An 18,873-nucleotide genomic window follows, 5' to 3' on the forward strand; every position below is an offset into this window, starting at 1 on the left:
GATTCTCGCGCGGGTTTTTGTCACATCAGAAAGCGTGGTCTCCGGTCACTTGAAAATTTAACACTAGGCTATGTGCGAAGTATTTGTCTTGTCATTTAGTCTCGTTCCAGAATAGGACTTGGGAAGTCTGCTGGACGGAAAGCGGTGGCCCCTGCCACCGCGATGAGCTCCGTACCCGCGACCTTGTCTCTGAATGGGGGCTGAAAGGTTTCCCCGTTTGAAATATGTAGAAGCTTGGAGCCGTTGTAATATCAAACCAATGTCTTCGCCCGTGTACTCGGGATGAGGGTGGTCCGAAGGCTTCAAGTAAAGAATGTGATCATGCCCTTCGTTGGGTTGCGGGAACTGAAGGTCTGATGCAAACCTAGCCAGAATAGATTGACCTTGCTGGGGGTTCTTAATGGTTGGATGTGAACTTCCTGTTGGGTAATAATACCATATCATCGATTTCTGCAATAAAAAATCTGCAAACAAGTTGACGTACTTTCCTGAAGACGAGCGGAGCAGACCTAGATGCAGTGCATGATAAAGCTACGATTAGCTTTGGTTCCTTCTCGTGAATCTCAACGAACCTGATAGGGGGTATCGAAAACAATAACGCTGATCGGAGTACCAGGAAACTGGCGAGCGATATTGATCCAGTGTGATCGCTGTCTGTAGGTAGTGACATTTTCGTGGATCAGCCGTAATATCAGCTTCTTCAATTTGCATACAACGTGATAGAAAAAGGCTTACATCGCATCGAAATTGCACCTGTCAATACAGGGCGATAAGCCTTCGCGGAGCGTGCGGTGAGCTAAACTCTCGACGCGCTGTCTCGTCCCAAGCTCATCTTGATTACATCTGCGAAATTGCGGAAAGTGACGTTCGAGTGCCTGAGCAAACGTGGACTACAATTGAAATTGTGTCGGCCATTTCTCCGGACCACCAGAATCAAATGCAATCACCTTTCCTGATGCCACCAGTCCAACAAGGATAAGCATCGTCTGTGTGCCAGCGAACGGCGCCGGATCTTGCGAGGTCCTAGATTGATCCATCCTCTCTGGATGCGACTCTGTGGTGTCTAGAGTTATGTATATAAAGGCTTCTACCAAGTTGGAAGCGACGAAAGTAATTCAACTTGGAGCTGTGATTCAAAATTAACTCACACGGAGGACACCTAACTCAAAAATAATTTTATAATGTGAAATTCACGGTTCCAGGTCATTGCCACCTATACTCCTTGACCAACAACTCCTGGAGGTCCAAACAAAAATCTAACAGTCCCTTGATTTCTCCCCAGCATGGCGATATCATTCCCATTGTATAGCTCACTTGGATCAGTACTCCCAAGAGGTTGCTGTGGTCGCAGCGGGTGTTCATTTTGCCGCATCATAATCTTGAGACGAATGAGTTGATCCGCTTTGTATGGAATTGGCGGAGGTTGCGGGCCAATGGATGACAAATGTTGATTCCGTGGAGACGGGTGCGGGGAAGGTGATGCCGGAGTACGTGGAGACGTATTGGCCGACGGATTTTGTGCGGCTTGTATAAGTAAGTCGATGAGTACATGTGCAATTTCTGTGGGAGGTAACAATTAGTTGAGGAACGCAAATAGAGAAGTTCCCGACCTTCCAAGTCCTCGGCTTCTGCCATGTACATCCGCTCCCAATCGCCCTTTTCCTTTAGAATGGTTGCCAGCCGCGAGTCCAATTGTGCCTCTACAAGGGGAGATGGCGGCGGTTCAAGGGTCGTCAGTAAGGATGCAGTATAGAGACATCCTAATGCGACAGTGTTCGGTGGATACATGATTGGTACCAATGTCCTGTGGCTGTCATTTTGCGAATATATGAACATAAGGTGAACTATAATAAGGGATACAACACACCTGTCTATCGTGAGCCGCCATGCACATTTAATCAACTTCTTTGATGCTGAATATGCAGAATGTTGAGTATGAAAATGTGGAGTAGAGTAGACGCACCTTTCAGCTTCCTCCCAATTTTGATCACATACGAGAACGGCATTTTGCTGGTAAAATTGAAACATATTGTCTCTAAAATCAGCCGCTCCACAGCCAAGAGTCTCTGGCGGTCGTTCTCAGCCGTCTAGATACACTATGTGAGTAGAAGAGCAATCAGAATTCACAGATCATCACTCACCGGAGGATCCATATCAACTTCTCCGCCGACAGACTTGGACTTGGCTGCAAGCTCTGGGAATCGAACAGCGTATGAGACCATGAGGATCTCCCGAGGCTTTTTCAGCGTGTCGTGCATTTTGGTGGAGACATATAGAGCCGCCAGAGTGACATCGTGATAGTTGAAGTCCTTTCGAGGAAAGAACAAGTGAAACCGGTGATAAAGATTCTGGGCAGTGGCTAAAGTTTTCCTAGGACTGTCCTTTGCTGTCAACGTCAGTATATATTTCTCTGTAGGCAGAACGCACAAGCCAATCTTTGAGCCCACGGCTTCTATAAATCCACATGCTTGCTGCCTTGCTTTCTCCTCTTGTGTGGCAGAGAGCTTTCCACGTTGTTTCTCGGATAGGTATTGAACCTCGGCTGACGTGAAGTAGGGATGGTGATATTTAGAGAACGAAGGCGGTAGCTGCGATGGCGATGGGACCCTAGAGTGTCCTGAATCCATGGTCAAGATATTGTAATACAGCCGTTTGACAAACTAATAATGTCATTGGCGATTTTTTCACATGTGTGACCAATAAGGAAACCATCCTTCAGACGCACCAAAATTGCCCAAACTATATATTGCCATATATACTGCTGTAACGACTAACATACTGTGATGACTGTGATGAATATCATAACTGAGCCTCGCATATATGCGAATGCAAGAGATCGATTTTTGTGATATGCTCGATGGAACGATACAGAGTCGTGATATGCGTGCAGACATCTTCCAGGTCACGTCCTTGCCGCCAAACTTGTATCCTGCTGGTATAGGCGCTCCGTTCATTGGAGCAGATATCTTTGCACGATTACCACCTTTTAGAGGTGCCGCGCTAGGTTCGGGTGATGCTGCACAATCACCAAAGCTTGCTGCTGTCGGACTAGCTATAACAGATAATCCTGGGTGACCAGACCGAGATTCTGTCCGGGGCGCGCCATTGGCAAGAGGCTCCTGTCCAGCATGACATTGCACATCATCGCTACACACAACCATATGCGGGCACATCGATGGACTTGGTAATGGACTCTCACCCATATTGGCAATGTAAAGCGCCTCATCTGGGAGTGAAACGGAAGATATTCGAGACGCCCGTGATGGGTGCTGTGAGTTATCAACCGTTGGGCTGAGCAAACCTGTTTGAGATATCGGTAGGAGATACGGTTGAGCCGTTGGGAGATACGGCTGGACCATAAATGGGGACGACAGTGTCGATGGATGATGCAGGAGGCTGGAGTGTAGCGGTGAGAGGATAGGCTGGTCGAAGGGAAACAGGAAGTGGCAGGTGAACAGACTGGAGAGCTGATGGTGCCAGGGGTTGTTGTGAAGGAGGTCGTGAGTCGGTTGTACATGGTACTGGAGGCCTATCTAGGTCAATGCTTGACTGTGAAGTTAACCCACTACAGGAAGTAGCAGCAGACCCATTGACAGACGTACTCGACATCGTAGCATTGGATCCTGACGACCTCAAACTTCTAGCCTTGTCCTTCTCGCGATCCCTTTCCTTCTTCGCCAGTTCAGTACTCAGTCCTGATGCTTGCAAGCGAGTCTTGTAGGTATCTCGTTCGCTACGGACACGTTCAATTTCCTTGAGCACCTGGTTGTATGCGGCACGTTGCTTCTCAATAAGTTTCCAAAGCTGTGTATTTTGAGTTGAGAGGACATTGCGTTCAGATAGAACTTGTTCCAATGCAGCGAGTATTGGATTTGGTGCGCTGGCATGCGTGGCAAGGAGTGATTCGAGAGTAATGGGGTATGTGGTGGTATTGGCAGTTTGACCCAATGTAGAAGCCGCGATTGTAGCAGCGGAAGAGGATGCCTGAGGTCTCATCGACATCGGAGATGATGCTGACTGTGAAGTCGAGCTTCGTTCGCGGGAGGGCGTGGCAGTAGCAACCGGAGTAGCCATCGTAGTATTTGTAACAGGCCAAGCTTTAGTGATATTGCACAACAACAAAAACTCTGCACAACACTAGGGAGCCAAGAGAAGCCTGAGAAGATGATTTTGTGGCAAGTAAGCCCCAATCGCCGTACGAGCGTTCGATGCTATGTCCTAAGAGTTAAAAGTATGATTTTGAGTTATAGGCAGTCTACGGTGATGAGATTCATACATACCAGTTCAGGAATCAGGCCTGGTTGTAAAGACGACAATAATTTCGTAAGTCCGTGTTCTAGGCTGTCATGAACAGCGTCGAGCTCGCTGTGTTGGATGTCAAGCTCGTGGTTGTAAGGAGGTCATGGGTGAAGGCTCAAATTTAATAACCCTACTCATCAATTTATTTCTTCAGTTTATTTGCTGTTTGAACAATAACTTTAGCACACCATCAATAACATTATGTGCATTCCGGATCAAGTAACAGTAGTGTCCAGAGCTATGTAAAAATCTATAACAATTCTAACCACTGTGGTATTATTCAAGGTATAGGCACAGATAACAATTACCAAGTGATCTATTAATTGGATCCAGGAGCAGGTTGATGCTTGTGAAATCCAGACTGTACATATTCTAAAAAGCAGGTATATCTAACGATGATTAACAAATAGCAAAATCTAGTCATTGTAGTTAATTAAGAATGACTCAATCAGTAAGCCGATTGCTTAGCATGCAGGCACAGTCAGCGGAATTTTCACGGTTGTCTACAAAAAATATCATGGTCAATGAAACATTTGGAAACTCAAGCGAGCTTACAGCAAGACCCTAAATTCTGCGTTGAGCGAGAAAAAATAATGTTGAAGATGAATGAGTGACGTACAGATAGACTAGTTTCCTTGTATTTGACACTCATATCAGCCGCGGTGAGGCGCATTGCCTCAATTGCCTCGTCCAAGGTTACACGGTATACACCGGTGCTAGCCATGGAAAGCTGAGCTGCAGTTACGGCCTTCACAGCTGCGTTGCGTAGTCCTGTATCAATAAATAATATCATCAAATGGAGGAACACCGACGCACCACCTAGGCTATTTCGTTCCTGTAGGGCGAGTTGAGCAGATGAGCTTCAGGATGCTCTCACAATGACTTACAATACAAGGCACCTGGACTAGTCCGTCGATGGGGTCACAAGTTAATCCCAGATTATGTTCTGCAGACCGTAAACAAAAGGTACAAATTCGAAAATAAGTTGAGCTTACCAATACCAATTTCTGCAGCCTGTAAAATATTCAATAGAAGCCGACATAGTTCAAACAGAAACACAGACCTGAAGGACAGTTTCGGGTGACGCACCCATGCAGGCAGCAAAACCAGCACTGGCCATAGCACACGCAACTGACAATAGTAACATGAACACTATCAATTTTCGATCACAATTTGAGTCAGCGCACCACCAACTTCCGCCTGGCACCCTCCTTCCGCAGCTGAAATCGTACTGCCCCTCTTGAATAGCATGCCTACTGCCTGTAAATTTCCGTTAAGTATCCGATTGTTACTTAAAACTGATCGGCATCACATACCGCTGCGGTCAGTAAGAAGGTCTTGATCGACTTCTCGGGGTCATCGCTGATGAATTCAATGACATATTTCAGCACAGCAGGAATCACACCCGCCGCACCGTTCGTTGGTGAGGTGACGATGCGCCCCCCACTAGCGTTAACCTCGTTTACAGCAATTGCGTAACAAGAAAGGAAGTCGACAGCTGGTATCATTGTCTTGCGCTATAAGCGAAGTCAAGATCCTGCAAATTGGTGGAAACGAGCAATTACCGGAGGCATTGGCAGAATTGCATGATCGAATGAGCCCGTAACCCATGGGGCGTGCGTGATGTTTCTTGATGCACTTGCACCGCGTCCGTCGCTTCCATCTGCGAAAGACGAGAATTGTGTGTCTGACTCTGGTGCATCTATTGCTGCGACAGAAGGGGTGGATGCGGAATCGATGAGTTGTAAATCGGGTGTTGCAATTCCAGGATAGAACCTGTTTCACCACTGGTTAAGGATCATCTTCATTGGTAAGTACACGGTGAACTATGACCGACCCTCGCATCAAGCGTTTGTACAGCATCGGGGCACGACGTCGGAGACCCAAACGACCTGGGAGAGTCTTCTCAGCAGTGCTCACCCCTGACCGGATGCAATCGTCCATGACTGCCCATATCCGCATGAGCTACATACAATTAACCATATTTGAAGCCGACATATAAAGGCAGACGCATACCTTATCATTGATATCGGCCTCGGATAGACCAAAATAACGTTCATTATCATGCACGATTTGTGCGATAGTGAGCTATTTGACCAATGACAATCAGACACCTCCACGAAGGAGTAAAACGTACGTTGTGTTTTCTTGTGAGTGCTAGGAGACTGTTTCCAGACTCAAATGGATACGGCGGATGTCCAGGATCATCCACTGCTGGCTGAGCTGGGGTCTGATCTCCTTCGATGGTGTTGTGGGTCTGATGCAACCTTGCTCCATGCACCATGCTCTTGTCGACACCTTTGTAGAATAAATTCTCGTCTACTGTTGCATGAATTAGCCGCTGACCCATATCCAATATCGATATTGGGAGATATACTCTTTGTCTTCTCGTTTACTACAAATCCTCCTCCAACGCTAATATTCTATTCAGTTTCTTGATCAAACCTTAAGGTTATTATACATACCTGTAGTATTCGTTAGTTGCCAAGAGTTCGCCTTCTTCGCCAAAGCACGAGAAACGCATGCCATTCGGGTGTGTCTTGAGTACTTGATCCCACCGCCACAGCATATCACGGTCCATGTCAAAGGTAATGCGGCGAATACCTCCAAGATGAAGAGTTCTATTTGCGAGTATAGCTTCGTAACGGGAAGAGATTGTTCCCGTGTCAATAGTTTCAGGGTCTGAGCCTTCAAGCCCAAGGAGGACTGCTTGCGGAGTGTGATGTCTGTACAAATGGGATTCCAATGGTAAACAGCGAGAAATTGACATCACGGTGAGGCTAGAATAAGACATTCACCCTTTGCCTACGTGAAGAGTGCTGTCGATTAGCGAACAGAACTCCGGAAATCCAAATACTTACCCGTCGCAGCCAGTGATCCATAGCTATCATGCGGACCTCCACTGTAAGCTTGATGCAGAAAGAAATCACGCTCTTGCACTCACAGAACTATTTTCACAGTTTTGACCTTCGAAGACAAGTTCATTCGAACGTAGTCGAGGTAGAGGGCGGAAATGCGTACCTTGTCCAACATTTGCAATTCCTGTAGGTCAGCAAGAAAAATCTTGCCAGCGCGCATGGGCCCAACTGTGTGAGAGCTACTTGGGCCCACTGAGCAAGCCGATTATCCATTCAGTCTTGTGCTTACGCACTCAAAACTACATGATACAAGAACTCACCACCGATGCTGAACAAATCGAATGTGGAAATGACAGCATGACCTGGTTTTACTTTCTCCATTTCTAAGAGAGCAGAGTCATCTCTTGTGTGACTCAATGTTACAGTGTTTGTAGGACATTGTAAGACTATCGAGTGGGATATCTTCCTGTTCCTGCCCACTGGGACATGCCGAAGAAAGTGCGGTCGCGCACGACGTGCCGCAATGCCGCAGATTGTTGAAGAGATCATTATGAATAGAGTGAAAGAGCTGAGAGGACTAAACGTTCTACGTATGCCTGTCGTTCTATGTTGTTATGATCCAGCTCAGCTGAACCTGCCAGCGAAAGAAAAACTAAAGGACAATTGAGTCAAACTTGGAAAGTTTCAAGGTTCATCTTTTAGTCAATTGTCCGCTGCTACTAGTACACACGGACATCCTAGAAAGGAAGGTGTTGTATTCAAAATCAATTGAAAGTTTCTTCGACTGTACATTTTCCTTCTATTTGGCCTGCCTAGGGAAAAATAGCGCTTTTCAGACCTAGTCGAATATCAGCCCGGGCTTGTCTACAGTTTTACAGGTCTCGTATAAAACAACACATTTTCTGTTACTTCAAGTAGGTCAACGAATTTCCAGACTCGCTCGGAGTGCTTATCAATCGCATGTGCCTTTCGAGCAGAAATACATTGACAAATGTGTATTGGTACGCCGTGAGCCTGACCTTCGTTTTCAGAGGATGGGTTATATAATAACAGAATAGGCACTAAGGGACGTTTAATATGCGTGAACTCGGCCGTCTCTTACGCAGGAACCAGCTTGATTTCAATTCTAATAGAGTGGTTTAGGCGGTTTTCGATGGGCCGACTCGGAGTATCATCGACTCCGAGTCCGTGGCCCAATGAATTACCATAACTTTCTGGTCCATCATATAGAACAAGGTACGCCGTCATCGATAACGAGGGAAGCAACGTCTGACTTAATGAAGCTCGATTCATCGCAATTTGTCACACTCCACACTGATATAAACCGTGTTCAGGCCATGAGTCCCCAGGCTCCTGTAGCCATGTCTGAAGCTCGTATCCCTTCCCTCTTTCCCTCCCCTCCGAGCCATGTTCTGTCCTCAATATACTTTTCTCTATGTTTTGGTATCTCCTATATCTCCCCGAGTTCCATCCAACATTTCCTTGCACGCAGCTGGGTATTGAGCAAGCTCTTTATGCCAATACTATCACCGTAAATGAAGCGTCAATCACTCCATTCCTCCCTTCCTCTTTCTACCACTGCGCCACTCGCATATATCAGAGGGCATCTTCCGCAACTTCTTCGTCAGTGCTGTTACTAATCCGGGCTTTACCAACTCCATCGTCTCGCTCACATTCTCAAACACCTCCTTGGTTCCCTATCGGCTTGCATGGCTGAATCGGCTGTCATGGAACTCTTTCAGTTCGTGTAACTGAGAGTCTCACACGCTCAGTGGACTTCCGCCGTGTTTGCGGCGATAGGCGCCACACCACGATGAGCTGAATCGTCGTTGTCTATCAAGCATCCAACACTACTCCCCTAGAAAATTTTTGATGGCAGCTTAGTGAGTCTTTGTCGAAGGCACTATGACACTGGCGCACGGCGCGTTTGACAGGTTCTACTAGTTTTGATGAGCCGGTACCTAGGGTGCATTGTGTATGAGGTAGGAAGCGCGACATTGCACACCCCGACTCAGTAGCAGCATAGAGTGCGCTCCCTAGATTCCATATACTAAATGAATTAAACTTCTCAGATGCAGAACATGCGCCAAATTTCGTTTTCTACCAGTGCCAATGGTTCATGAAGACGAAGCAAGCTGCATAGCCCGGGCCGTTTTACAGCCGCGGGATCATGTGGCAACCCTGGGCTGTGTATTTTCAAATGACTCACCTGATGCTCACATTCACGCTTTTAGCGAAATGGTTTGATCGGGGAACACAACCTAGGGACTTTGCGGACAGAAGTCTCATAGCCCTATCCGTAATGTTACACAGCAAGCTTGTCAGGGACAAAGCAAACCTCGGCTCCACGGCATAGTGTGTGCCCACGCTAAGCAACGGGCAATCTGGTGAGTGTGAAAACATACATGCATGCGGTTGTCAAACTTTTGATGGTTACGAACAACATGCGACTGCCCGGGAGACAAAGATGATCTCTGCCATTTTAATCTTCATAGGTCATGATCTGGTGCACGTGGTAGATAAAACATTAGCTTGCCCATTTCTGCCCTCACTCCAATGGGTGCCTCGAAATTTTGATGTGAGCCTTACTGACAATAGAACATACGGTAAAGATGATAAATATTGGCTCACAGAACAACCGCAGAATTAGTATTGATCCATCAATGAAGTACATACCTATATACATCATAATATTTGCATACTATGATAAAGAATAAAACACCACTAGCAGTCTAAGGCCTGCCGGGTCTATTGACTCTGGCTACACTACAATATTGGACGGCAGGATAGATGATTCAGCGAGTCGGATAGTGTTGGATGCCAGCTGGAGCACCGATCAAGCGTTTACGCGCGCACCGTAGTATCATGATCAATGACCACTGGCAATGTCCAAGTTTTCAGCCTGCAGATTTTCAAAACACGCTGGCAATTATCTAGCACACATTACTGAAATTCTGGTGTCTGCTGAATTGCTCATAAAAAACTCTGTAGATCACTTGAGCAGGATGCTTATGTGAATGGAATCTGGGAATTTTGGACTCAACTTGACACGAAGTGCTAATTAGTCTGACAGATCTGATAATTCATTAATATTGATTGTATGTCCATGTCACTTTGTGGTTGCTGCATAGCCACTAAATTTGAGCCTTCACCCGTGACCTCCAAATTTCGTACAACCGCGAGCTTGACGTCCAACACGGCGAGCTCGACGCTCTCCACGACAGCCTAGAACACGGACTTACGAAATTATTGTCGTCTTTACAACCAGGCCTGATTCCTGAACTGGTATGTATGAATCTCATCACCGTAGACTGCTATAACTCAAAATCATACTTTTAACTCTTAGGACATATCATCGAACGCTCGTACGGCGATTGAGGCTTACTTGCCACAAAATCATCTTCTCAGGCTTCTCTTGGCTCCCTAGTGTTGTGCAGAGTTTTTGTTGTTGTGCAATATCACTAAAGCTTGGCCTGTTACAAATACTACGATGGCTACTCCGGTTGCTACTGCCACGCCCTCCCGCGAACGAAGCTCGACTTCACAGTCAGCATCATCTCCGATGTCGATGAGACCTCAGGCATCCTCTTCCGCTGCTACAATCGCGGCTTCTACATTGGGTCAAACTGCCAATACCACCACATACCCCATTACTCTCGAATCACTCCTTGCCACGCATGCCAGCGCACCAAATCCAATACTCGCTGCATTGGAACAAGTTCTATCTGAACGCAATGTCCTCTCAACTCAAAATACACAGCTTTGGAAACTTATTGAGAAGCAACGTGCCGCATACAACCAGGTGCTCAAGGAAATTGAACGTGTCCGTAGCGAACGAGATACCTACAAGACTCGCTTGCAAGCATCAGGACTGAGTACTGAACTGGCGAAGAAGGAAAGGGATCGCGAGAAGGACAAAGCTAGAAGTTTGAGGTCGTCAGGATCCAATGCTACGATGTCGAGTACGTCTGTCAATGGGTCTGCTGACTTACGATCAAGAATGGTTCGCAACCAATTAGATGCCACATGTGAGTTATTATTTCATTTCGTGCTGGTCACGTTCCTGAATACTACCTTTCCAGCATCACCGCCTCGTAACGACGACCGCCCCGTTACTCCACCTTGCCTCCCAGAGACTAACGCTCGTGATTCCAATCTCGAGAGCCCTCAAACGCCTCAAAACGTAATGTCTACGCGTCCATTCAACTCTCCTTTGGTTGTGCCTCATCGAGGTACCTCATTATCACTTGCTGCCGCATCTGCTGCTACTTCCTGTAGTGAGTTAACTTCACAGTCAAGCATTGACAAAGATAGGCCTCCAGTGCCACGTACAACCGACTCACGACCTCCTTCACAACAACCCTCGGCACCATCAGCTCTCCAGTCTGTTCACCTGCCACTTCCTGTTTCCCTTCGACCAGCCTATCCTCTTACCGCTACACTCCAGCCTCCTGCATCATCCATAAACACCGTCGTCCCCATTTATGGTCCAGCCGTATCTCACAACGGCTCAACCGTATCTACTACCAATATCTCAAACACTGCATCTCAGACAGGTTTGCTCAGCCCAACGGTTGATAACTCACAGCACCCATCACGGGCGTTCCGAATATCTTCTGTTTCACTCCCAGATGAGGCAAAGCTTTACATTGCCAATATGGGTGAGAGTCCATTACCAAGTCCATCTATGTGCCCGCATATGGCTGGGTGTAGCGATGATGTTCAGTATCATGCTGGACAGGAGCCTCTTGCCAATAGCGCGCCCCGGACAGAATCTCCCACGATCATGCTGACAAAGGAGCAAAGAGATGAGGTGGGAGAATTCCTAGATATGGATGATGATGAACGTGAAGATGAAGCGATAGCAAAGCACTCAACGAAGACTAAGCCTCATGCAGCAGTAGAAGATTTCCCAATGCCTCCCTCGCATGGCGCTATTCATATTCATTCATCCCATGTACAAACCTTGGATCCTGCATTAATGCTCACGCCGACACAGTTAAACCCACAGCCATCTGCGGCGGAGAGTACACCTTCGCGAGCGCACTGGCAGTCGCAGCCGCAGCTGCTACAGTCCGACAATTCTTCTGTGCTTATTCCTGAATCTCCTCTACCGACTTCCTACTTGTCACCGATAAATCCGACTTCATCCGATACCAGCGCAATGTTCCGTGCGCTTCCTCTCTTACCAGATGACCTTGTGACGACACGGGTCGCTGTCTCGCATTCGTCTGTAAAACCAAATGACCGTGGGAAGGAGGTTTTATCATTCGTCGTCGATGTGCACCCGGGACATGGCAAAGAGTCATGGAAGGTGGAGAAGCTCTACTCGGATGTGCTGACCCTCGATAATCGCATGCGAGCTAGCGTTGGGAAGGGTATCGGGAAGAAGATGGCAGTACTACCAGAGGGAAAGATTTGGAGGGACCACGCACCTGCGAAGTCTGATCAACGCAAGGTGAGTATAATACGCTCATAAGTGATAGTCATATCTATACACCATCGATGCCCAGGTCGCACTCGAGGTGTACCTTCAATCATTGGTTGATCTACCTGTGAAAAATAAGGACGAAGTTATCGCCTTCTTCACTTCTGACATCGTTCGAGAGACTCATAAGCCCGTTATGCAAGCTGGACACAAGGAAGGATATCTGACGAAGCGGGGGAAGAACTTCGGTGGGTGGAAGTCACGATACTTTGTCCTCCAGGGTCCGGTATTAGAGTATTATGAAAGCGTAAGCAAACTCCGTTTGTCCTTAACCGCAATCGTCTTATTGTGTTCCCTTAGCGTGGAGGCGCCCATCTTGGCTCGATCGTGATTACCTCAGCTCAGATCGGGCGACAGCAGCGCACAGCTGACAATGATGACGAAAGAAATTATCGTCATGCTTTCCTTATCATCGAGGCAAAGAAAGCTCCAAATGGATCTCATTCGCGTCATGTCCTCTGTGCAGAAAGCGATGTAGAGCGTGACAGTTGGGTTGACATTCTTGTGCGATATGTATCTGGAACATTTAACGAGGATCCTGCCACATCTATTTCCGCTTCCCCGAGTCCGATATCTGTCAACGTCAACGTCCCTTCTGGGCAAGGACTTGGATCTGCGCAACCAAGGTCGAGCACGAGTTCCACCCAAGACGGTTCAGTGCCCACACCTAACGGAAAGCGTGCCATGCGGACAATGTCGAAGGATGATATTTCGCGTGGTGCTGCAGTCCCCATCAGCCAGCTTGTTCAAGACGGTACCAATGCGAAACTCTTCCACTCAGCACCAATTCCCGTGATCACCAGGGATTCGCGCCCAGACTCAGCTAGTCCCACCAAAGAGCTCGACCCATCAGCTTACCACGAGCGAGACCATTACACTGCGGAAGAGACTGCTCGGCGGATATTGGAGCGAGGGTTGTCTTCTGGGAGCTCAGAACAACTTTCAAACTCGTTGCCCACATCCTCGCCGCTAGAGGGAAGCAGTGGAAATTTGATGTACACAAGAGCAAACTCTGAACTTGGGCATTATTCGGACCTACAGCGTGGTTCTCACTCCAAACAGGAACCATTTTCACCGGAGAACAAGTCGAGGGAGCAGCGACGGGATAGGAAGTCTGTTCACCCAGGATTATCTGTTATAGCTAGTCCGACCGCAGCAAGCTTTGTTGATCGTGCAGCATCACCCGAACCTAGCGCTACACCTCTAAAAGGTGGTGATCGTGCAAAGATATCTGCTCCAATGAACGGAGCGCCTATACCAGCAGGATACAAGTTTGGCGGCAAGGACGCTCCTTCCGAGAGTTCCGCTTCTTCGAATGACAGACGAGAGAAGGCGAAGTCACGGTCCTTCTGGAACTTTGGACGGCCTGTGGACAAGGCGATAATTCATATCCCCAGAGCTGTCTTTGGTGTGCCACTCGAAGAGTCCATTGAGGTTGCAGAGATCGCGCGTCTGCCTGCAGTAGTTTTCAGATGTATCCAGTATCTGGAAGCAAAGAAGGCAGACCAAGAAGAGGGCATATACCGTCTCAGCGGGAGCTCAGCTGTTATCAAAGGGCTCAAAGATCGCTTCAATGCTGGTAGGTTACACATCACTGAGTTCTGAATAAATGGGTGACCTCTCATTCGCAGAGGGGGATGTAGATCTCCTTGCATCAGATGAATATTGGGATCCTCACGCCATCGCTGGACTCTTGAAGAGTTTTTTGCGGGAGTTGCCCGCCAGTATACTGACACGCGAGTTGCATCTGAAGTTCCTGGCAGTGATCGGTGGGTGTGCTTATAGTTTGTTAGCCTGCCTGTGCTGACATCTGTAGCAGACTTCGTCGATGCACAGGAGCGTATTCGAGAACTATCTGACCTCATCGCCTCGTTGCCAATCGCCAACTATAGCCTGTTGCGCGCTCTCACAGCCCATCTTATACTCATCGTTCAAAACTCGTCGGCGAACAAAATGACAATGCGCAACGTCGGCATTGTCTTCAGCCCTACTCTTGGGATTCCTGCGGGCGTGTTTAGTCTGATGCTAGGCGAGTTCAACCGCGTGTTCAATGTTGACTCTGGGCAGGGTGATGGGGACAACGTCGAGGAGCTGAGTCGTAGGAACAGTCGACAGTATTCGGATGCTGCTGCTGATCAGCTGCTGGGCTTGTCTGGAAGAAGCTTGAATGGTGTGTATTTGTTCTGGTTCATCTTCCACTCCTTACAATTATGTTTAGCTCCTTCCGACGAAACACCCTCTGAAGATGGTGACAGCATTTCCCTTCATTCCGAAAGTGGAAACGATACCACCGAGGATGCAACCGTCGAGTCGAACTTGACTCAGTCGAGTGCTCACCTATCTTCAAGTCACCACCATCCACAAGACTCACAACAAAGTGCCGATCATCTCTCGCTCCTTCGATTTGAAGGATCTTCGTTGGAGCAGCGGTCACGAGCATCTAATCTTGCCGCCAGTCGTGGTCTGAACATTGCAGTTGGCAAGAAAGGCAACAGACACAGTCGTATGATAGGCCTTCCCGCGTCGGCCCGATTACCAGTTGACGCACCATCATCACCTATACATTCCCCAATGCACACGGCCAGACAGAGTTGATGACATTCGTACCCTTGTTACTTTATCCTGCGTTCGAGATCACGGCTTGTACTCTATTTACCTATCTCGATCGTGGTCATCTGTTTTCATCTATACCCGTCTCATATGTTGTTTGGTCCGCCAGCTCGTTGATTTTTTCGTAGATACCCTGCTTCGAAATAGCTCGTGATCTGAAATGTCCAGTGTATCATTCTTGGCTGTTTGCGATTATTTGTATTGTGTCAGCATATTGGTCGCATTTACGCGACGTGTTTGACTTGTCATTCTACTTTCTCATTAATCGTCAATTGCAAATCTCCCGTGTGATGTACACCAAGATTTTCTGAGCACGATTATGATCTGACTAAACATGTTTTTGGGCAGGATGGATAACGAACAAGCAAAGCAAATTCCGTTTTCCTTGTGCGTTTAACAGCTGTTACTATTCCATTTGGTCAAACTCATAAAACCCCTGACTCCAGGCTTGTTTCTTTGCTGCACCAAATTGCCAATGTTCCAGTACATTGTACATCTTCCAGGGTCAACAAAAAGGCTCCTGCTTACCGTTCTCTTACCGGAGTCCTTGCAAGATGGATCGAAAACCTTCAGAATAATTATTCACCCTTACCTCGGGATACTACTATGCATGTTCTCCGTCTTCTATTTCCTGAAGAGGACTCACAGAGGAAGTACGACCTGCAAGAAGCAAGGCTATCACAACTCCTACCAGACTGCCTAGATACTTCTACCTTTCCGCCTGTCTCTACTGCCCGTTTGAAACAGTGGAGTAAGCAACAGAACTCGGGATGCCTCGGCCAGGAAATTTTTGCTTTACGATCATTAGATGCTGAGGTATCTCACTGAATATTTGACCTGCAGGCTGCAGTTAACTGAAACGTGATAGTCATTCAGTGGGGAAAAGAGTCTCCAGGACATCAACGTATTGTTGGATGAACTGGCATCTACCTCCGCGTTTTCTGACAAGACTCTTCACGCGGCTCATTCTCTGTCGCCACCTCGGTCTAAATCTGCTATTTTACGGTCATTATTCGAATCTATTCCTGCCCTTGATGCTGCATACCTCACACAGATCATTCTGAAAGATTTGAGACCTATCCTATGCGCTCCCCCTGTCGCATCCACTAGTCGCGCTCTTCTTGAATACAACACTAATAGCAAGTCGGTGTTGACAAAGGAGCAGTTCATGAAGACTTGGGATCCAAGTGGCTCCATGTTAAAGATGTACAGAACGCGTGCCAATATAACCGAAGCAGCCTTGTGCTTTGAGGCTGGAGGTGCGATCTCACACCCGAGGCCGCGCTGGGGTGTACCCGTTGAGGTACGCTCTTTTGAAGTATGTGGTAACTTGCCAGCTAACTCAAATCGTCTAAAGATACCGAAATCTGCAAAGGGCCGAAGCCCAAAGCATGCACTCAATGTTCTCAGGCCAAGTGACGCTATTTGGGCGGAAACTAAGTATGATGGCGAACGTGCACAGATTCATGTACGATTTCGTGGCCAAAGTGATCCGCAAATCACAATTTTCAGTAAGAGCAAGAGGGACTCTACGCTGGACCGCATTGCAGTACACTCGTATGTTTTTGCTTCATCTCGTAATGCTCCGAATTCATGCTCTGAGCACGTCTTGGAAAGTATAATAAAAGAGGCCCTTGCTGGCTATAGTATGGGAGACATCATACTTGACGCGGAGATGATCGCTTATTCTGATGAGCGGCACAAAATAGAAGGTAATTCTATTTCCACATGACTGTGGCATCTACACAACCTGAATTTATTCCAGAGTTTTGGCACATACGTGGCTTAATATCGCGCACCGCTGAGGGTGCCCGGGCGGGCGGATATCGAAGGGGTGAGGCCCAGTATGATTCGCGCACACAGCATGTATTTCTTTCGTGCTCGTGACCCTCAATTCACCGCAGCCACAGAGACTCTTGTCCTTCACTCCATTCGAATTCATCAACAGCGTCCGCCTTGCACCTCGCACTCGTTTTCTTTGATGTCTTACAGGTGGGCGCAGCCTCCATGTTGAACGCACCATATTATATGCGCCGGTCATTACTCGAGAGTATCATCACTCCAATTCCAGGGCGTTCTATGTTGGCTGAGCGGACAGTTATCATAGGCAGACGAGTGCAAGAGGCTGAAGGGCAAAAGAGACTGAGGGAAACATGGGCCAAGTGTATCGCGGAATGCGAAGAAGGGCTGGTACTCAAGGCTTCAGATAGCACCTATGGAGATTGGAATCTCCCTTGGGTCAAGGTACGCCAACAATTCATCGACCTATATATAACCCCTTGAGGATTTCTGAAACACATGCACACAGCTGAAAAAGGATTATGTCCCTGGGTATGGTGATACTATAGACCTTGTCGTAATCGCTGCTGCTTGGGAGAAAGACAGAGCCAGAGAGTTGAGAGGTGTGTTTATCTACGGGACTTTGAGCTCGTGATGATGAACCGCGGCTGCTTAGTGCCGCCATCAACTTTAACTACTTTCTACATTGCCGTCCTAAGCAACTCGTCGCAAATGAACATCGATGTAAGTGCAAAAATCATCATTGTCGTGCGGTTTAATATACCTCTCTTAGCCTGGTCGCAAGCCTCACTTTGTTACATACTTCACTGCCTCATATGGTTTATCCCGCGAGCAACTTGAGGAATTCAATTTCTGGATACGCGCAGATGCGGTTGATGGACCCAAGGTGATCTATTTGTGCCAGGGCTTTGAATCATAATGAACACTGAACACCCAGCCATCTATTGATGAATTGTGCTACACGTACACTATGTCACAAACACTGCCAAGGCCGTCTGTGTTCGTTCGGAACCCGATTCTAGTGGAGTTATATGGGGCGGGGTTCACCAAGGCGCCGCAGAGTAAGGTACGTTTTGTCCACATTTTGTAGTTGCAGTTCACATTCACAGATAATCTAGTACTACGAACTCCGTTTCTCCACGCATCACGAAACCCTTCCGTCCGTCCGAGAGGTCCTATATGGAGTGCCTCACCCTCCGAGGCCTGCGGAATATAGCTCTCGAGGCGGTTGGGCGAGAGGCCCATGACGCCGCGAAGTATAAGGACCTGGATGAATGGGGAAGAGAGTTGTGGGGGAAGCTGGGAGACAAAGGTGTCGAGGAGCAAAGAAGAGAGCTCAAAAGACAACTGTCCATCGCATGCTGGGAAGAGAAGCTGGAGAACATTGATTGTGAAAGGAGTAGGAAGAGAAGGAAACTTGAGGAGGACTTGGAGATGTCCCCATAGGCAGTTTACGTACTGCACATATGCGTTATCTACTGCGATCTCATATGTAACAATCTTATAAGGTTAATCATATGTGCTGCCTCTGAAACTGGTGTTGGACTTGGACACAGCCGCATACATGCGATCACTCGTCAGCGACTCTCAGCTAATACATGTATGAAGGCAACTTCAAGGCCCTCTCTAAGTCTAAGACATGAGGTATGCATGGTTTCATGACATATTTAAAACGTTACGACATGGCCGACTAGCTCAGTTGGTTAGAGCGTCGTGCTAATACCAACTTCTGGTACGCGAAGGTCTTGGGTTCGATCCCCACGTTGGCCATATTTTTTGTCAAGCTTCTAAACGTACTAAGTACTTGGAGCGCATCCT

At 47.6% G+C, this 18,873-nt stretch overlaps 7 protein-coding genes and 1 non-coding gene across 8 annotated transcripts; 4 read left to right on the forward strand and 4 right to left on the reverse strand.

The window, feature by feature from the left end:
• Window positions 1–12: 12 nt before the first annotated feature.
• On the reverse strand, window positions 13–1,204 carry EDB93DRAFT_143597 (AAA domain-containing protein). The gene is made up of 5 exons (XM_041455502.1): window positions 948–1,204; window positions 736–890; window positions 573–654; window positions 485–509; window positions 13–419 (listed from the first exon to the last, which is right to left on the reverse strand). Exons 1-5 carry the CDS (start codon window positions 1,035–1,037, stop codon window positions 64–66), a joined length of 708 nt encoding a protein of 235 aa, XP_041301590.1. The 5' UTR covers window positions 1,038–1,204; the 3' UTR covers window positions 13–63.
• Window positions 1,205–1,213: 9 nt separating this feature from the next.
• On the reverse strand, window positions 1,214–2,627 carry EDB93DRAFT_1095652 (cyclin-like protein; the record flags this gene model as incomplete). Its single annotated transcript, XM_041446706.1, has 6 exons — window positions 1,214–1,560; window positions 1,611–1,810; window positions 1,868–1,913; window positions 1,964–2,087; window positions 2,142–2,376; window positions 2,428–2,627. 6 exons carry the CDS (start codon window positions 2,625–2,627, stop codon window positions 1,214–1,216), a joined length of 1,152 nt encoding a protein of 383 aa, XP_041301591.1.
• Window positions 2,628–3,693: 1,066 nt separating this feature from the next.
• EDB93DRAFT_1052871 (uncharacterized protein) lies at window positions 3,694–3,918 on the reverse strand (the record flags this gene model as incomplete). The annotated part of the gene is made up of 1 exon (XM_041444711.1): window positions 3,694–3,918. A coding segment is annotated over one exon (225 nt), but the record flags the coding sequence as incomplete, so codon positions are not given.
• Window positions 3,919–4,477: 559 nt separating this feature from the next.
• Window positions 4,478–7,843, reverse strand: EDB93DRAFT_1183287 (serine dehydratase alpha chain-domain-containing protein). The gene is given in 20 exon segments (XM_041450717.1): window positions 4,478–4,802; window positions 4,855–4,863; window positions 4,919–5,055; window positions 5,116–5,134; window positions 5,187–5,245; window positions 5,295–5,313; window positions 5,363–5,430; window positions 5,487–5,559; window positions 5,616–5,816; window positions 5,865–6,075; window positions 6,137–6,264; window positions 6,316–6,387; window positions 6,437–6,621; window positions 6,677–6,714; window positions 6,765–7,026; window positions 7,139–7,140; window positions 7,157–7,183; window positions 7,244–7,266; window positions 7,321–7,409; window positions 7,478–7,843. The coding sequence occupies 20 exon segments, from the start codon at window positions 7,704–7,706 to the stop codon at window positions 4,764–4,766; spliced, it is 1,890 nt and encodes a 629-aa protein (XP_041301593.1). The 5' UTR covers window positions 7,707–7,843; the 3' UTR covers window positions 4,478–4,763.
• A 2,882-nt stretch (window positions 7,844–10,725) lies between these two features.
• On the forward strand, window positions 10,726–11,061 carry EDB93DRAFT_1095672 (uncharacterized protein; the record flags this gene model as incomplete). The annotated part of the gene is made up of 1 exon (XM_041446712.1): window positions 10,726–11,061. A coding segment is annotated over one exon (336 nt), but the record flags the coding sequence as incomplete, so codon positions are not given.
• Window positions 11,062–11,162: 101 nt separating this feature from the next.
• EDB93DRAFT_1183314 (uncharacterized protein) lies at window positions 11,163–15,510 on the forward strand. The gene is made up of 7 exons (XM_041450718.1): window positions 11,163–11,428; window positions 11,489–12,615; window positions 12,671–12,892; window positions 12,946–14,224; window positions 14,277–14,414; window positions 14,465–14,815; window positions 14,864–15,510. The coding sequence occupies exons 1-7, from the start codon at window positions 11,344–11,346 to the stop codon at window positions 15,238–15,240; spliced, it is 3,579 nt and encodes a 1,192-aa protein (XP_041301595.1). The 5' UTR covers window positions 11,163–11,343; the 3' UTR covers window positions 15,241–15,510.
• Window positions 15,511–18,589, forward strand: EDB93DRAFT_1183319 (DNA ligase/mRNA capping enzyme). The gene is made up of 14 exons (XM_041450719.1): window positions 15,511–15,547; window positions 15,605–15,642; window positions 15,702–16,071; window positions 16,124–16,558; window positions 16,613–16,812; window positions 16,873–16,967; window positions 17,021–17,117; window positions 17,166–17,499; window positions 17,564–17,657; window positions 17,711–17,778; window positions 17,828–17,941; window positions 17,993–18,121; window positions 18,146–18,150; window positions 18,174–18,589. Exons 2-14 carry the CDS (start codon window positions 15,605–15,607, stop codon window positions 18,499–18,501), a joined length of 2,307 nt encoding a protein of 768 aa, XP_041301596.1. The 5' UTR covers window positions 15,511–15,547; the 3' UTR covers window positions 18,502–18,589.
• A 150-nt stretch (window positions 18,590–18,739) lies between these two features.
• EDB93DRAFT_t108 lies at window positions 18,740–18,825 on the forward strand. Its single transcript has one exon. It is a non-coding gene; the product is annotated as a tRNA-Ile (tRNA).
• Window positions 18,826–18,873: the final 48 nt, after the last annotated feature.

The sequence above is a fragment of the Suillus bovinus genome, assembly GCF_016758785.1.
Source record: "Suillus bovinus strain UH-Sbo-P2 chromosome Unknown EDB93scaffold_121, whole genome shotgun sequence".
Taxonomy (NCBI): domain Eukaryota; kingdom Fungi; phylum Basidiomycota; class Agaricomycetes; order Boletales; family Suillaceae; genus Suillus; species Suillus bovinus.

Coding starts and splice junctions, on each gene's coding strand:
- EDB93DRAFT_143597 (XM_041455502.1), bottom strand. CDS start 1,037: ATGGATCAATCTAGGACCTCGCAAGATCCGGCGCCGTTCGCTGGCACA. Junction 655..735: donor AGGTGCAATTTCGATGCGAT/GTAAGCCTTTTT, acceptor CACTACCTACAG/ACAGCGATCACACTGGATCA. Junction 420..484: donor CTCCGCTCGTCTTCAGGAAA/GTACGTCAACTT, acceptor ATTACCCAACAG/GAAGTTCACATCCAACCATT.
- EDB93DRAFT_1183287 (XM_041450717.1), bottom strand. CDS start 7,706: ATGATCTCTTCAACAATCTGCGGCATTGCGGCACGTCGTGCGCGACCG. Junction 7,184..7,243: donor AAAACTGTGAAAATAGTTCT/GTGAGTGCAAGA, acceptor TCCGCATGATAG/CTATGGATCACTGGCTGCGA. Junction 6,715..6,764: donor GCAACTAACGAATACTACAG/GTATGTATAATA, acceptor ATAGAATATTAG/CGTTGGAGGAGGATTTGTAG.
- EDB93DRAFT_1183319 (XM_041450719.1), top strand. CDS start 15,605: ATGGATAACGAACAAGCAAAGCAAATTCCGTTTTCCTT. Junction 16,559..16,612: donor GCTGGGGTGTACCCGTTGAG/GTACGCTCTTTT, acceptor AATCGTCTAAAG/ATACCGAAATCTGCAAAGGG. Junction 16,813..16,872: donor GACCGCATTGCAGTACACTC/GTATGTTTTTGC, acceptor CGTCTTGGAAAG/TATAATAAAAGAGGCCCTTG.
- EDB93DRAFT_1183314 (XM_041450718.1), top strand. CDS start 11,344: ATGTCTACGCGTCCATTCAACTCTCCTTTGGTTGTGCCTCATCGAGGT. Junction 11,429..11,488: donor TGCCGCATCTGCTGCTACTT/CCTGTAGTGAGT, acceptor CAGTGCCACGTA/CAACCGACTCACGACCTCCT. Junction 12,893..12,945: donor TATTAGAGTATTATGAAAGC/GTAAGCAAACTC, acceptor GTGTTCCCTTAG/CGTGGAGGCGCCCATCTTGG.